A 17,152-nucleotide genomic window follows, 5' to 3' on the forward strand; every position below is an offset into this window, starting at 1 on the left:
TCAAAAATGCTATTTCTGTGATTAGTCACTTGAAAAACAGGAACCTTTTGTACTGGAATTTAGGCAAGGTATGCCCACTTTCCCAAATAGCTTTGGTAGAAGATCAGTGGACACTCCAGAGAAGTAATGTAAAAACAACATAATCTATATTATTCTTCAGGGTTTCTGACAAGCATTACTCAATGTTAAAGCCAACACTTGGAAGAATATCTATGGAAATTTAAGGCATTCATTTTCATGTGAAGAAAAATCCTGCATTTATATTGTGTTTTTATCCACATGCTTCCTGATGAAATGTCTTTGAAGTCTAGTCATTGCTGCAATGCAGGAAAGTCAGCGAATTTGTACATTATGAGATAAATGAGCAGATCATCTATTCAAGAGAATGAGGCACCACCCCCACACCCCCCCCCCCCCCACCCTGCTTTACTTCAAATAATCCAATGTGTCCTTTAATACAGAAAAAAGACTGTTCTCAGTTTAATGTCTCATTCAAAAGACCACCAAAATGGTAACCTTTGTTCAGTTTTGCCAATAAGTTTTGCCTACATCTTGCGCTAAATTCCCAGATGTGACCTTGAAAGTGTAACCTACTGACAGCAACTAAAGAGCTACTTCTGAACCAAAGCTGATACCCAGGTCAGTGCATTGGTCTGAAGAGATCCAATTGTGTCAAAGTCTGCACTCAACAGAACTGCAACATCCAGTGAAACATTGAATTCTATCCAACAAATGCACCTTATCCACAGGAAAAAGGATGAAGACATTGTCCCCTGTAAATATAAGAGTTTGGCAATTGCTTCGTACAGGTGTGTGCTACACATTGTCTGATGTAAAAGTATCACTTGGTTGAAGCTAGAAGAATACAGCAACATGAAATCTTCACACTGTGACAGCTTTTCATTCTTTTTAAAGAACTGTCCTTTATCCAAATGTAGTCTGAAATATGTGCTCTGTCAGATGGTACAATTCTGTGACATTTGTTGTTAAGCAGAAGCAACTAAGCATGCTTATAATGCAGAATGGTGTGAATATTGGGTATCATTAAACTCGACAATACTTTGTGAACTTTCTTTGACACCATAATCTTGAGGTCAACTCTCAAAAGGGCTATTCATCACTTTGTATGGTGACTTTACCACCAGCACCACTCCAAACTAAAGAAATCATTGGCAGACACGACCAACAAATGCATACTGCAAATGTCATGTAAATAATTAAAAAACAGGTCACGTACCAGGACTACCATCATTACAATAATGAGGATGATAAATTTGTTACATTTTGGGATTGCACCCTTCATTTAGAGTAAATGAAATGTATTAAATTACCTGAAGTCTGCCCAACAGCAAGACTGAGTAGTTTGATTGTTCAATATTTAAATGAGCCCAGATTATTTCAATGGGAAAAGGCACAAGGTGTTAAACAACTACAGCTTTTGTGTATAAAAATAAATCAGCTTCTGTGGTAAAAGTGGAAAGACGGTGAGATTCCAAAGTCCCAGAAAAAAGTTGAGAATTTTGAATTTTAAACCACTGTGTGCAAAACTTTTAGTTTTGTTTTAACATTTAGTTTTAAGATGAAAGATATTTGGTCTCAAAGATAATTAATCAACATCACCATCTGCATATAATGTCTATGAAACCAGGCCCATGCTCCAATAACTCTCAAGTAATTTAGCATCATCAAGGACAAAGCAGGTTATCTGATTAGCACCACATCTACAAATATTCAGTCACTCCACTACACAATGGCAGTAATGTATACTATCCACAAGATCCACTGAAACAATTTACCACAAGACTCTTTAAACAGCAACTTCCAACCCTGCAACTTCTACTAGCTGGAAGAACAAGGTTAGCAAATACTGTGCATGAGAACATTACAACCCACAGGTTCCCCTCCAAGACCATCATCCTGACTTGGATCGACGTTGCCATTTCTTCACTGTACCTGGGTCAAAATTCTGGACCTCCCTTCCAACAGTACTGTGAGGGTTCAGAAGGAAGCTCACTACCATCTTCTCAAGGGCTACGAGGAATGGGCAATTAGTGTTGGCCCAGCCAATGATGCCCACATTGTATGTGTGAATAAAACTAAATCTTGAAGTGGGATTTAAACCCAGAACCTTGTCCTTCTGAGACAAAGGTGCTACCAGTACAGCCACAGATAACACAAACATTTGTTTATAAGAATTTAGATATCTTTCATTACAGTTTTTATGACTATGAGACAACTTAGTAAATATGATTTTACTTCTCGTAGCATAGCATTAAGGTTGTTGTGTTCACTTCTGTTATTACAAGACAATCACGCAAAACCTTTAGTGCTTACTGTGTTTACAAGCCCCATTCTATTATCAGCCAATGAACCGTGATCCGTCACAAGCTGAATATTGCATGCCCCCATCATTCCCACCCATTCCCTGGGTTCACCTCCAAAATATGAAGTTGGTGGGCAGTGAAATCAACAGCCTAGTTAGAATACATAAATAAATCATTTTTATTTGATTCAAGATCTTTATTCAGATTACCTTTTTTAAAAAAATGGTTTGTAAAATGGTGGCACGAAATTATTTTCTGAACAAGAAAGTTTTTTTTGCTGCTCATCAGAAATCACAAGCAACCCACAATGGCAAATGGTGAAATTAAAATGCAATAAAAACAAATCTGGAATAAAAAGCTCACCTAATGGCAATCATATAACAATTGCTGATTGTTGTAAAAAACCATCGAGTTCAGTAATGTTCTTGAGGAAAATAAATCTCATTCCTTTCCTGATCTAGCCTATGAGTGATGCCAGACCCACAGCAACATTGTTGAATCTTAACTGTCCACTGGACAATGAGGGATGGCCAATGAATGCTAACTTAGCCTACTGATGCCCACATGCTGAGAATGAACAAGAAACATTTCAGGTGCAGGTTCACATAACATTCCAAACCTCGGAGTTCAAACTAGATATTTCCACCAATTGTACACCATTCTGAGATGGAACTGTATCACCGATCCTTCACTGAGTCAAAATCTGGATCTTCCTTTTTAATAGCCTTGAGGGAACAACTAAACCAAATAGACAACCACAACGAAAGAAGTCAGCTTCCCTCCTACTTCTCAACAATAACTTGGGAAGAGAAATCAATTCCTTGTCGGGGATGCACAAGATAAATAGAACATGGAACATAGAAAAGTACAGCACAGAACAGGCCCTTTGGCCCACGATGTTGTGCCGAGGTTTGATCCTAATGTAAAATATAGTAACTTAACCAATGCACCCCTCAACTCACTGCTATCCATGTGCATGTCCAGCAGTCGCTTAAATGTCCCCAATGACTCTGCTTCCACCACCACAGCTGGCAATGCATTCCATACATTCACAACTCGCTGCGTAAAGAATCTACCTCTGACGTCTCCTCCTAATATCTTCAAACTATGACTCCTCGTACCAGTCAATCCTGCCCTGGGGAAAAGTCTCTGGCTACTGACTCTATCAATTCCACTAATTATCTTGCATACCTCTAACAGGTCTCCTCTCTTCCTCCTTCTCTCCAGAGAGAAAAGTCCGAGCATATTCAATCTTTCTTCATAAGGCAAGCCCTCCAGTCCAGGCAGCTCTTGTAAACCTTCTGAGCACCCTCTGTATCTTTCCTATAGTAGGGCAACCAGAACCGGACATAATATTCCAAGTGTGGTCTCACCAGGGACTTGTAGAGCTGAAGCAAAACCTCACGGCTATTAAACTCGACCCCCCTGTTAATGAAAGCCAAAACACCATATGCTTTCTTGACAACCCGATCCACTTGAGTGACAACTTTGAGGGATCAATGAACTTGCATACCCAGATACCTCTGTTCCTCCACACTGCCAAGAATCCTGTCTTTAATCCTATATTCAGCATTTGAGTTGACCTTCCAAAATGCATCACTTCACATTTATCCAGGTTGGACTCCATCTGCCATTTCTCAGCCCCGCTCTGCACCTGTCTATGCTGCGTTGCAGCCTGCAATAACCCTCTATACTATCGACAACACCTCCAAGCTTTGTGTCATCTACAAATTTACTAATCCACCCCTCAACCTCCTCATCCAAGTCATTTATAAAAACTACAAAGAGCAGAGGCCCAAGAACAGAGCCCTGCGGGACACCACTCAACATTGACCTCCAGGCAGAATACTTTCCATATGCAACCACTCTTTGCCTTCTGTCAGCCAGCCAATTTTGAATCCAGATAGCCAAATCTCCCTGTATCCCATATTTCCTGACTTTATGAATTACCCTACCATGGGGAACCTTATCAAGTGCCTTCCTGAAGTCCATATACACCACATCCACTGTTCGACCTTCGTCGACCTGTCTCGTCACCTCCTCAAAGAACTCAATAAGGTTTGTGAGGCATGACCTGCCCCTCAAAAAGTCATGCTGACTGCTTATAATCATGCTATGCTTTGCCAAATAGTCATAAATCCTATCCCTCAGAATTCTTTCCAAAACTATGCTGACCATAGACGTGAGACTGACTGGTCTGTAATTGCCAGGGATTTCCCTATTACCCTTCTTGAAAAGTGGAACAACATTCGTCTCCTTCCAATCCTCCGGTACGATTCCTGTGGAGAGTGAGGAGGCAAAAATCCTCGCCAGCGGCTTAGCAACCTCCTTTCTCGCTTCCCAAAGCAGCCTAGGATAAATCTGGTCTGGCCCTGGGGACTTATCAATCTTAATGTTTTCCAAAATTTCCAGCACATCAACTTCATCCATCTTGATCCAGTCAGAACTGTATCCCAGCTCCTCAAAGTTTTCATTTACAACAAGTTCCCCATCCTTGGTGAAAACTGAAGCAAAAAAGTCATTTAGGGCTTCCCCAATCTGCTTAGATTCCATGCACAAATTCCCTCCACTATCTCTGATCAGCCCTACCTTCTCCCTAATCATTCCCTTATTCCTCACATATGAGTAAAATGCCTTTGGGTTCGCCCTAATCCTTCTTGCCAAGCCTTTCTCGTGTCCCCTCCTGGCTCTCCTCAGTCCATTTCTGAGCACATTTCTAACAAACCTGTAATCGTCTAAAGTTGTGCTAGATCCTTGCTTCCTCCACCTTACGTAAGCTGCCTTTTTCCTTTTGACGGGAATTTCCTCTGTTCTTGTCATCCAAGGTTCCTTAACTTATCCCTTCTCAAATGAACAAATTCGTGCATCCCTCGCAACAACTGCTCCTTAAATAGTCTACACATGTCTTCTGTGCCCTTTCTGTGGAACAACTGCTCCCAGTCTGTACTTGAAATAGAGTGGTGCTGCAAATGCACAGCAATTCAGGCAGCATCCGAGGAGCAAGAAAATCGACGTTTCGGGCAAAAGCCCTTCATCAGGAATCGGATGCTGCCTGAACTGCTGTGCTTTTCCAGCACCACTCTACTCCAGAATCTGGTTCCCAGCATCTGCAGTCATTGTTTTTACCTAGTCTGTACTTCCAAACTCCTGTCTGATAGCATCATAATTTCCTATTACCCAATTAAATATATTCCCTCGGTAACTGCTCCTTTCACTCTCCAAGGCTATGCTAAATGTGTGGCAGTTGTGATCACTTTCACCAAAATGCTCTCCCACCGCGAGATCTGACACCTGTCCTGGCTTGTTGCCGAGCACCATATCCAAAATGACCTCTCCCCTCGTCGGTCTGTCTACATACTGAGTAAGGAAATCATCCTGAACACATCTGACAAAAACGGCTCTATCCAAACCATCTGCACTTATGAGGTTCCAGTCGATATTGAGAAAGTTGAAATCACCCATAACAACAACCCTGCTACTTCTGCATTTTTCCAGAATCTGCCCGCCTATGAGTTCTTCAATCTCTCTACTGCTATTAGGTGGTCCGTGGAAAACCCCCAATGCGGTGGCTGTTCCCTTGCTGTTCCTAATTGCCACCCATACTGACACCCATAGTAGACAAACCTTCCTCACCATCTTTCGTTTCTGTAGCTGTGATGCACTCTCTGATTAGCAATGCTACACCCCTTCCTCTTTTTCCACCCTCCCTGTTCTTTTTAAATGTTCTAAACCCTGGAACAACAAGCAATCATTCCTGCCCCTGTGAAACCCACGTCTCCGTTATGGCCACAACATTGTAGCCCCTTATTTTGGACACTCCTTGCATTAAAGCAGATACACTTTAACTGATTCCTAAGAATGTGAACTGCCTCTGCACATTAAAGGAGTGTTTATTTAGTCTCGATTATCAGTATATTGTATATGGATCCATTTTGCATCATTAGCTTACATTCACTAAATCCCTTGAAACACATTGGGAGCCATCAATCAGTTTAGTCTTATTCACATTGAATCAAGAAACCTTTCCCAATAGCCCAACAGCTTTGATGAGACTGTAACCTCAAGAAATGAAATGCAACACCTCAGGTCTCCTGATGCTGATTGAATTACTTTGGCTGTGAGACATCATGCAGGCACTCAAAGGAAGTGCAACATGCAATATGCCAGCACCCAGCACTCCAATGCAGGCAAAATGTGAACTTCATGCTGTTTATTTTAAATAATTTCAATCTGCAGTCAAAGCTACGCATGCTGTTGAGTGGCTGCACTCCAAAGACACAAACTTATGATCGGCTCACCTGAGTGCAAGTTAGCAAAGAACTATGCAGCGTAGAAACAGACCCTTTGGCCGACCATATCTATGCCAACCAACAAACCCCAAACAACATTAATCCTATTTACCTGCACATGGTCCATAGCCTACAGTGCCCCAGCATTTTTAAGTACTCATTCAAATGCTTCTTAAATGTCACAAGAATACCAGCCTCTGTCACCCTTTCGGGCAACACTTTCCATTAATTCTACCACCCTCCTGTGAAAACATTTTTCTCAGATCTCCTCTCAACCACTTGCTCCTCACCTTAAACTTATGCTCTCTGGTCTTGGATGCATCTGCCACGGGAAAATGATTCTCACGATCCAATCTATCCATGCCTCTCATCATTTTGTGTACCTCAATCAGATCCCCCATCAGCCTCTTCTGCTCCAAGGAAAACAAGCCCACCCTATCCAGTATCTCCTCACATAAAGATGTTCCAACCCAGGCAACATCCTGGTGAATCTCCTCTCCCCGCTTTCCAGTGCAATCATATTTTTCCGATAGTATGGCGATCAGAACTGCACAGCATTCCATCTGAGGCCTAACCAATGTTTTATGAAGTTGTCACAAGACTTCCTTGCCCCTTTATTCTATGCCCTGGCTAATGAAAGCAAGCATCCCATATGCCTTTTTCACCACCCTATCTACCTGTGCTGATATCTTCAGAAATCTATGGACTTGTACATCAAGTTGCTTTTGTTCCTCACTGACTTCACAGAAGTAGTCAATGAATCTTCAAGCAATATCCTTATGACTGAAGCATGAGTCTCACACGAGTATACCACCCTCCCTTCACTTACCAACCAATAATCCCGATCAAGCACACCTCATGATCCATACTTTCATCTCACCCAAATTTAGCACAGTTGTAAGTCTCATGCCTACAACTCATGGTTTTCATGCACTAGCATTCAACTATGACAGCAACAGCATTCAGACTGCACCATGTTCACTGACACACATCCCTTCCTCTCTCACAAAGAACATGGTGACACATAACCAAATGGAGATGGTAAGAACAGGCATGGCTCCAGGTTCTCACCTCAATGAAGGAGAAGGCTATCAGAGTGGCCACAATTGAATCTGCGGCTAGTGGTGGGACTGAAGGAATTAAAGATGATGATATCCAGATATCTAATTCTCCTTCCCACATTCTGCTTTCCACTCAACCCACAATTCATTCTGATATTCAGTGTCTGGCTCACACCCCACTCTCCCCTCACTTGTCCCTTTCTCCTTTCTGATAGTTAAGAATAGGCACTGGACTGGAAACTGACGCAGGATCAAGATGTGAAAGAGGAAGAAAAACTGATGATGAAGAAACACCATCTCATAGCCACCAGCTGGTATTCCGCCACCATATGTACTTTGAAGGGTAGATCAGAGGTGGAATCGACATGAGAAGACACATGAGAATGAGTGGCATTGAGCCAAATTGGGGGAATGAGTAGTTTACTAATGGGCAAGTTCGCACACGGCTTCTACTGCTGAGAACGCAAGTGAAGACATCGATGACAGTAATGTACAGAATAGTGTGAACATGGGAATGCTGAGTGCATTGACATGGCTGACAGAATGTTTACTGTTACTGTCAACAGGGTATGTTAGAGTCTGGCATCAACCTTCCATATGGCATTCTACTGAACCTGGAGCCCATACTTCCCAACAGAGGATTGTGGAGGTGTTAACTCAATAAAAACACATTGCCCTCTCTCAAGGTGGCAACATTTGTCCTCCCATCATTGTCACTCTGCTAGTGATTCACTCTGAAGCCAAGCCTTCCAGAGCCAGAGTTTCTTGAGATTATTCCCCATAACTATCACCCAACTCTCTTTCCAAAAGTCATCCACCTTCCACCAGCTATGCTACAGTCACTGAGCTAGCAACGTGCACAGGGACTAGGACAGGCAAAAGCACATGGAATACATTAGGGAAAACACAAGAGTGATCAGTTGACTTTTCAATGGAATATCCCTAGTAAAATGGAATAGGGATTTTAATTTACTAATGGTCAGTAACAGAGGGAGTGCTGGGTAAGGCAAAATTAGGGTTGTGTTCAGTGGACACACAGTCTGATGACACACGGTCAGGCGGCCAGGTAAGAAAGGACTCTGATGAAGAGTCATCGAGACTCGAAATATTAGCTTGCTTTCTCTCCATGAAAGCTGCCTGATCCGCTGCATCTCCAGCATTTTTTGATTTCCATCAAGAAAGGGACAGTATTGCTTTCTTAATCCATTCCTACTTGTCCTTCTTAGCCACTGTATAACTTGTGGGAAGGGCTGTGCCTGCATGATAGTCAACTCGTGAAAGATGCAGGAGGCCATTCTCCAAATGGTACTGCAGAGCTCTAACAGTGTGGCAGCAGGAACATTGCTCTGGTACATAAATGTATGAGGGAGCGAACCTCCTTACAGTGGCTCCTCTGAATTTGGGTGGAGCAGCTGCAATGTTACGTTTGTACAATCATGCACTATTATCCTGGCAGAGCTGTATGCTCGCTCTTCCATCTGCCTTCTGGAAAGAAAGAACACAAGACATTCCCATCCTTTCCATACAGGGTCTTAGTGATCTCCCTGAGATAGCATTGAATGACAAGCTGCAGGATTATCGAGATGTTGTCAGCTCCAACCTGCAAACAACCTGGCATGGTGGCTCAGTGGTTTGCACTGCTGCCTCACACACCAGGGTCCCAGGTTCGATTCCAGCTTCCAGGTAACTCTCTGTGTGGAGTTTGCACATTCTCCCCGTGTCTGCGTGGGTTTCCTCCGGGTGCTCTGGTTTCCTCCCACAGTCCAAAGATGTGCAGGTCAGGTGAATTGACCATGCTAAATTACCCATAGTATTAGGTACATCAGTCAGAGGGTGGGTTACTCTTCGGAGGGTTGGTGTGGACTTGTTGGGCCGAAGGGCCTGTTTCCACATGGTAGGGAATCTAATCTAATCTAAAAAAACCTGACCTGAAGATCATTTTTACAGGTAACAGCTGCTGGTAACACCGTTCCTGGACTGCTCAGAGGCTACAGGTCTGCCTGCAATAAGTGGCAGCTTCCGCAAACACCTATTCATTGAAATATTGAGACAGCACACACTGTTCTATTTCGAGGCTCAGATTGAAGATATAGAACATAGAACATAGAAAAGTACAGCACAGAACAGGCCCTTTGGCCCACAATGTTGTGCCGAGGTTTGATCCTAATGTAAAATATAGTAACTTAACCAATGCACCCCTCAACTCACTGCTATCCATGTGCATGTCCAGCAGTCGCTTAAATGTCCCCAATGACTCTGCTTCCACACCACAGCTGGCAACGCATTCCATGCATTCACAACTCGCTGCGTAAAGAACCTACCTCTGACATCTCCTCTGTACCTTTCTCCTAATATCTTAAAACTATGACTTCTCATACCAGTCAATCCTGTCCTAGAAAAACGTTTCTGGCTATTGACTCTATCTATTCCACTCATTATCTTGTACACCTCCATCAGGTCTCCTCTCTTCCTCCTTCTCTCCGGAGAGAAAAGTCCGAGCTTATTCAACCTTTCTTCATAGGGCAAGCCCTCCAGTCCAGGCAGCATCCTGGTAACCCTTCCTTGCACCCTCTCCAAAGTCTCTGTATCTTTCCTATAGTAGAGCGACCAGGACTGGACACAATATTACAAGTGCAGTCTCCCCAGGGACTTGTAGAGCTGCAGCAAAACCTCACAGCTCTTAAACTTGATCCCCCTGTTAATGAAAGCCAAAGCAGCATATGCTTTCTTAACAACCCTATCCACTTGGGTGACAACTTTGAGGGATCAATGAACTTGCACATCCAGATCCCTCTGTTCCTCCACGCTGCTAAGAATCCTGTCTTTAATCCTATATTCAGCATTTGAGTTCGACCTTCCAAAATGCATCAGTTCACATTTATCCAGGTTGAACTCCATCTGCCATTTCTCAGCCCAGCTCTGCATCCGATCTATGTCAAGTTGCAGCCCGCAGTAGCCCTCGATACTATTAACGGCACCTCCAAGCTATGTGTCATCTGCAAATTTACTTACCCACCCCTCAACCTCCTCATCCAAGTCACTTATAAAAACTACAAAGAACAGAGGCCCTAGAACAGAGCCCTGTGGGACCCCATTTAACACTGACCTCCAGGCAGAATACTTTCCATCTACAACCACTCTCTGCCTTCTGTTAACCAACCAATTCTGAAACCAGATAGCAAATGTTCCCTGAGGATCCCAAGTGGAGGCAGTGATGATTGCAGGGGGGTAAGAGGGGATTGGTGATGGAATAGGGTGATGATCCCAATTAACAGAGGTGTTCAAACTCAGGAGGAGCTTGGACAGAATGGAGAAGGAGAAGCTGATTCCATAATTAGAAGGATCAAGTACCAAATGGCACAGAATTAAGTTAAATTACGTCAACACTTAAAGATCTGCATTTAACTTTGCTTTATTTGAGCATTAGTAAGTTCATGGAGTCTGGAATTCCATTGAGCATTGCGGGATTCATTTTAACATTGTTTCCTGTGTAATTGGAGCCATCTTGGAACAGTTGGTCCTGCTCCATAACCCACTAACTTGGCACATGTGCTGATGCCCAGTCCTTTGTGGCTTCCTCCTGTACCTCAGCTTCTGACTTGTGCCCTCTCGACCATCAGTGCAGTCCAGGCTCCACCATCACCTGCCTGATAGCATCATTTTGTCAGCCAGCAGTAAGAGATCACAATGTTTCTTTCTTCCTGGCTGTCACCATGTGCAGGATCTTCTCAAACATGGTGGATCAGTTCCTCTTCTCTGGGCGGGGAATCCTCTCCCCCTTGCCAGCAGGATCAGTCATAACCGAGTTTCCCCTCTCCAACTCAGTGGAGGTCATAAGTTTTTGTTGCATTAAAAAAAATTCAATTTAGAAGTTATTTCATTCACTAATATATGAATGTTTCAGGGTAAAATATCACAACATGCTGAGGGTAATTTCATTCTCTGTGATATGGAAGGCCATAGAGATGATTTCAGTGTTAATATTGTTATATTAAGTTATATTCTGAATGAATGTTATATTAATACTGTTATATACGTCTATAGGAAGGTACAAAATTCTGAAACACAACCACAATTTTAAGTGAGGATTTAGTATAATTGGAAAAAGAAGCAATGAAGAAAAGACTTTGTCACCAACAGCGAGTGGTTAGCATCTGGAATGGATGATGGAGGCAAGGTCAACTGAGACTTTCAAAAGGGAAGACTTTATCTGAGAAAAAAGGAATGTGAAGCATTACAGGGAGAAAGCAGGACTGTGGCACAAGGTGAATTATTCCTTTTGAGGACCAGCAATGGGCACAATGGGCTAAATGGTCTCCATCTGTGCTGTAGCCATTGAATGATTATATGACACCCACCCATACATTCCCCCGCCTTAACTTCAGTTACTCCACTGAATTGAACGCATTTCTATTTGTCAGACTTTCAATTACAGTTGCTCCCAGGTGAGCTCCAATATGAATTTGCAAATTCAGAATCAATCCTTTGCTCCTCATTCCTAATAATAAAAATGCATTCGAAGCTTCGAAGAACATTTCCAAGTCAGGCCATCCTTAGACCTTTTCTAATAAATTTGCCAAATTATTGCTAAATTTTTAATACCTCTGGGAAGTGATGCTTTTATCCAAAATAATTTAATTTGAATGTTAACTGGCAGCAACAAGAGACTAGACTTTCATCCATCAACCTGAGCTGGACTGACTCAGGAGGGATAATATCCTCATTCACTGCAACCAACACTCAACAAACTCTATACAAAACAAAATCAAGCCACTGCAGTTGCTGGAAATTTGAAATATTAATAGAAAATGCTAACACAAAGACAGATCAGTTGAAGAAAAAAAGAGTTCCATCAAACTGAAACATGAACCCTGTTTCTAACTTGCCCATAGACACTGCCTGTAGCTTGATTAATATTCCTGATAAACCTAGTCAGCAGCAAATACCGAAAGGTTATAAAGTGATGGGCTGGACTTTCCAAGGAGTGGTAATCTCACACTGAAAGAAAGAAGGGATCTTTGAATTCCTCAGAAGAGATTCCACTCAGGAGTATCTTAGAAGTGTGGTGTCATACTTCAATTCTGATGGTTTCAATTAGATTAGATTATTTACAGTGTGGAAACAGGCCCTTCGGCCCAACAAGTCCATACCAACCCTCTGAAGAGCAACCCACCCAGACCCATTCCCTTACATTTACCCCTTCACCTAACACTACGGGCAATTTAGCATGGCCAATTCACCTAACCTGCCCATTTTTGGACTGTGGGAGGAAACCAGAGCACCCGGAGGAAACCCATGCAGACACAGGGAGAATGTGCAAACTCCACACAGAGAGTCACCTGAGGCGGGAATTGAACGCGGGTCTCTGGGGCTGTGAGGCAGCAGTGCTACCCACTGTGCCGCCCATACGGTTATTTTGGCATGAAGAATTGTCATTGCAAGGTAAACCATCCTCCCTTCTCATAGCAGTTAGCTGCTCTATTCGGACATTTAAAGGTCCTGCCAGCCACTGTGACATCTGCTGTTGAAAGGTAAGTGTAAGGTTGGTGTACTGGGAGGGCAGAGTCATAGAGATGTACAGCACAGAAACAGACCTCTCGGTCCAACCTGTCTATGCTGACCAGATATCCCAACCCAATCTAGTCCCACCTGCCAGCACATGGCCCATATCCCTCCAAACCCTTCCTATTCATATACCTAACTAAATGCCTTTTAAATGTTGCAATTGTACCAGCCTCCCCACCACTTCCTCTGGCAGCTCATTCCATACACGTCCCACCCTCTGCATGAAAAAGTTGCCCCTTGGGTCTCTTTTATATTTTTCCCCTTTTACCCTAAACCTATGGTACCAGGTAAGCAGTTACTTATTGGGTAGGGTGTAAGTTGCCAGGTAAGGTGCCAGCTTTGTAGCAGATAGGATGCATTGTGAATAGGATACCAAGTGGGAATGGTGCCAAGTTTCAAGGTGATAAGGGGATCAGGTGAGTGATGTACTGTTTAGAATCGGTCAGGGTAGATGAAAGAAATCAGGTCTAGAGGTAGGATGGGGGTCTGTGGGAGGGGGTGGGATGGAGAGGGTGGGTGATGACCCTAGGGTGAGCATGGGTCCAGAGGCAGTGGCAGAAGAGAGAGGATTAATCGGAGTCAAGTCTTGACAGGGGCTGCCGACAGATTTCGGGTCCCACAGCAGCAGCAGTGGGAGCAGGGTGTGGAGGTCAGGGACTGAGTGTGGGATCAGACCATGGAATGATGGTGGCAGGCTTCAGTCTGGGGGTAGTGGGAAGATCAGGGTCTGGCGGTGGTCATGGGGGACAAGAAGGGGCATTGCCACTCAGGTTTAACACAAGCTGGGGGGGTGTCAGATCCAGGAGCATCTGGAGGTATGGGAGGGGGGAGGGAGTCAGCTCCAGCCACTGCAGGGAGCTAAGTGTGTGGGGGGGGGGGGGGTGTTGCTAGGGGAAGGTGTAGTAGTGGCTGTCAGAGCTAAGGAACTGGGTATGTCAAATGTTATTCAGGAGTTCAACAATATATATAATAGTCTAATCTTTCCTGAGTAGTTATTTTATTTAATGTTACTTAAATTCCTTGGAACCCTTCAAAGTCTCCGATTTAAATTAAGACGCTCGGAGGAGTCCAGGTATAGAGGAGTTACCCAACAGAAAATTCCATTTCCGGACAATTCCTTCGGAATCTGCAATAATGGGGATTCTGCAAGATTCCCTGGTGCAACTCCAGACTACTCTGGAATAATGACTGTCTGGCCATCAGGAAATCCAGGTCACAACATTAAATACAAACAGCAGCCAAACCAGCGCACAACGTGGGGAAAGCGTCCCAGCTACAGGATTCAGAGCAAGTACTCATCCAGGCTCCTGAGACAGCAGCCTCCAAACCCGAAACCTCTGGCAGACCCTCGGGCAAGGACATGGGAACACTACCGCCCTGGAAGTTTCCCTCCCATACCATCCCGACCTGGAAATATATCACTGTTCCCTCAGCTGAGAGAGACCCCTGGAGCTGCCTTGCTAACGCGGATCTGGCTGTTCCTCCAGCCCCTCAGCACTGCCGCTCCCCGCCAGCTTCCGCAGCGCTTTCAGGGATGACCCTAAACATTGGCCCAACCACAGACGCCCAGATCCCGAGAAGGAAAACTTTAAAAATTACTCTGAACTGTAGCATAGATGTACGTAAGGTGGAGCTTAGTAGAAACACGAGGGAGAAACAGGAATGAACAGCAAGCTGAGCTGAAACGGTAAGATGAAGATGAGTTGAAGGCATAGCCATCAGTAAGAACAATACATTCTGAATTGTTAATTCCAAATTAACATCGTGCTCTCAGTAACACCTCTGACTTTCACCAGACTTGGGCTGGCGCCAGGCAACCCTCTGGCGTGACTGTTCTTTGTAAAAGCCATGTGGGATAAGACAATGTTGGTGGCCCAGGTAAGAACAGGTCACAGTGTCAGGGCTGAGGGCGGCAACTTCACTCGCGAAACCCAGGATCCCAGCTGGACCTGTACGGTTTCATTCACCGGAATTTACCGTTTCTAAAACTTCATCATTTGGTGCAGCACTCCCTCCACTGACCCCTTTGAATATGAAAAAGACAGCAAACTTCAGACAGAGAGCCCCCATCAGTGCTAGAAGCCTCCTTCGGTTTCTGTCTTCATTCTCCATTCTTCATTCTCAATCTGTGTTTAAAGTTGTTTTTGTCCTGGGTGGTTTTGTTTTTCGCTCTCCGTTTGCACGGCCTGTCCTATGCACTTATTTCTGTAACTTTCTCACTCCGAGACAAGAGATCCTCCCTGCTCCCGGGGACTGTGCAGAGGCACATAACAGAAATACTCTGTCCTAGTCCCTTCTCTGTGCATCTGTCTCACAAAAAATAATGTCCTTCCATCTGGGATACACAGCAGTCTCAGGAAAGTGAACCTGAGGATGTGAGCAGGAATCAAACTGCTCAAGAGATCGGGATTATGAGAGAGAGAGGAATTAACGTTAGGTTTAAACTTTAGGTACTTTCCAACTAATGCTAAAATCCAACTTTCGCGTCTTTCGTACAACATCTTCCTAAATCTAAATGCAGCTGCAACACGTTTGGTCAAATGTCAAAGACACACGTATCCCTGTTAACTGGCGACAGTCTGAAAGACCGAACCTCCAGTCCAATGTAATCGGTATGTGGAGGCTCATTCATCCAGACCTTCCCTGCTTTGTTTCTCTTCCATTGCTCCACAGTTAAAACCGGCCTTTCCCTGACAGACAATGTGACGGTGAGCTCTTCACGAAGCGAATTAAACAGACCAATCATTCGGTAAGTGAGAAGCCGCCTTTTACCTTGATGAGCAATCAGAATCAGCAGGAGAGCAGCAGCCCAGCGCTGAGCCATGGGCAGCCGGAGCCGCACAAAGTGATGAGCCGCCGTTCCGCTGGGAGGTTACTCAGTGCCAAGCCCACAAGCCTCTGGTCCGCCTGTCTCCCCTCACACCGGTTTTTACACACTGCTACCACTGACGCGCTTCCCCCTCACTCCCCATCCTGACTGGAGCAACGAACTCGTTCGTTCATCTGACACTGTTGTTTCAACGCTGTGGATTGATTTGCATAACCGCCAGATCGGCGTTAATAATCTCATAAAGTTGTTCCAAACTGACTGCCAGCTACACAATGAATTCTTGAGTTCAGGATATCCCCAAGCACTTACCTGTATTACTGGTTTATTGTTCCTATCCAGTTCACCTCCAAACCCAGCACCAGCTCAAATGATTATCATTCTCCCTAGTCTCTCTACTTCCCAATACAACTCCCCTGACTTTACCATTTTTCTCAACATTCCTTAGCCTGAGCTAACATTCAGGAACCGCCAATTCTCCGATAGCAGAAGCAACTGATATAATCTCCGAAACGTTGTAATAGGTCCCGAAATTTTCACAGGAGCAATAAAATTAAAATTAAAATTAAACACCAAGCCACATAAGGCTACATTAGGGCAGATCCCAAACAATTTAGTCATAGAGTTAGGTGTAAAACTAAAGGCACTGGAATATTGTGAATAGTTTTGGTTCTATTATCTCAGAAAAGTTTCAAAAGGCTTCCAATAAAGTTCCATGATAGAGATAAGCATGTAAAACTAAAGCGCATGAGATTGGGGGGAGTATACTAGTTGGCAGACAGGAAACAAAGAGGAGAAATAAACACATCTTTTCCAAGAAGCACGCAGTGACTGGTGGCCCACTGCAGGAAACAGTGCTCGGACTCCCAATCACCCTGAACATTCGCAATTTAGATGAAAGAACTAAATGTAATCTCTCCAAGTTTGCAGACCACACAAAGTTGGGTGGGAGTGTGAACTGTGAGAAGGATGTAGAGAAGCTTCAGTGTGATTTAGCCAAGTTGAGTGAGTGGGCAAATACATGGTAGATGCAGTGTAATGTGGATAAATGAACGGTTACCCACTTAACAGGAAGGCAGGTGATGG

The 17,152-nt window shown here is 44.0% G+C and overlaps 1 protein-coding gene across 1 annotated transcript in view; it reads right to left on the reverse strand.

Annotated features, from left to right (window-relative positions):
* kita (KIT proto-oncogene, receptor tyrosine kinase a) overlaps positions 1-16,157 on the reverse strand; it is a 91,181-nt gene extending 75,024 nt beyond the window's left edge. The window contains exon 1 of the mRNA XM_043690812.1: positions 16,012-16,157. Coding sequence (XP_043546747.1) covers positions 16,012-16,063 — 52 coding nt within the window. The 5' untranslated portion in view covers positions 16,064-16,157. The remainder of the gene's footprint in view (positions 1-16,011) is intronic.
* Positions 16,158-17,152: the final 995 nt, after the last annotated feature.

This window comes from Chiloscyllium plagiosum, chromosome 1 (genome assembly GCF_004010195.1).
Source record: "Chiloscyllium plagiosum isolate BGI_BamShark_2017 chromosome 1, ASM401019v2, whole genome shotgun sequence".
NCBI classification, from domain to species: Eukaryota; Metazoa; Chordata; class Chondrichthyes; order Orectolobiformes; family Hemiscylliidae; genus Chiloscyllium; species Chiloscyllium plagiosum.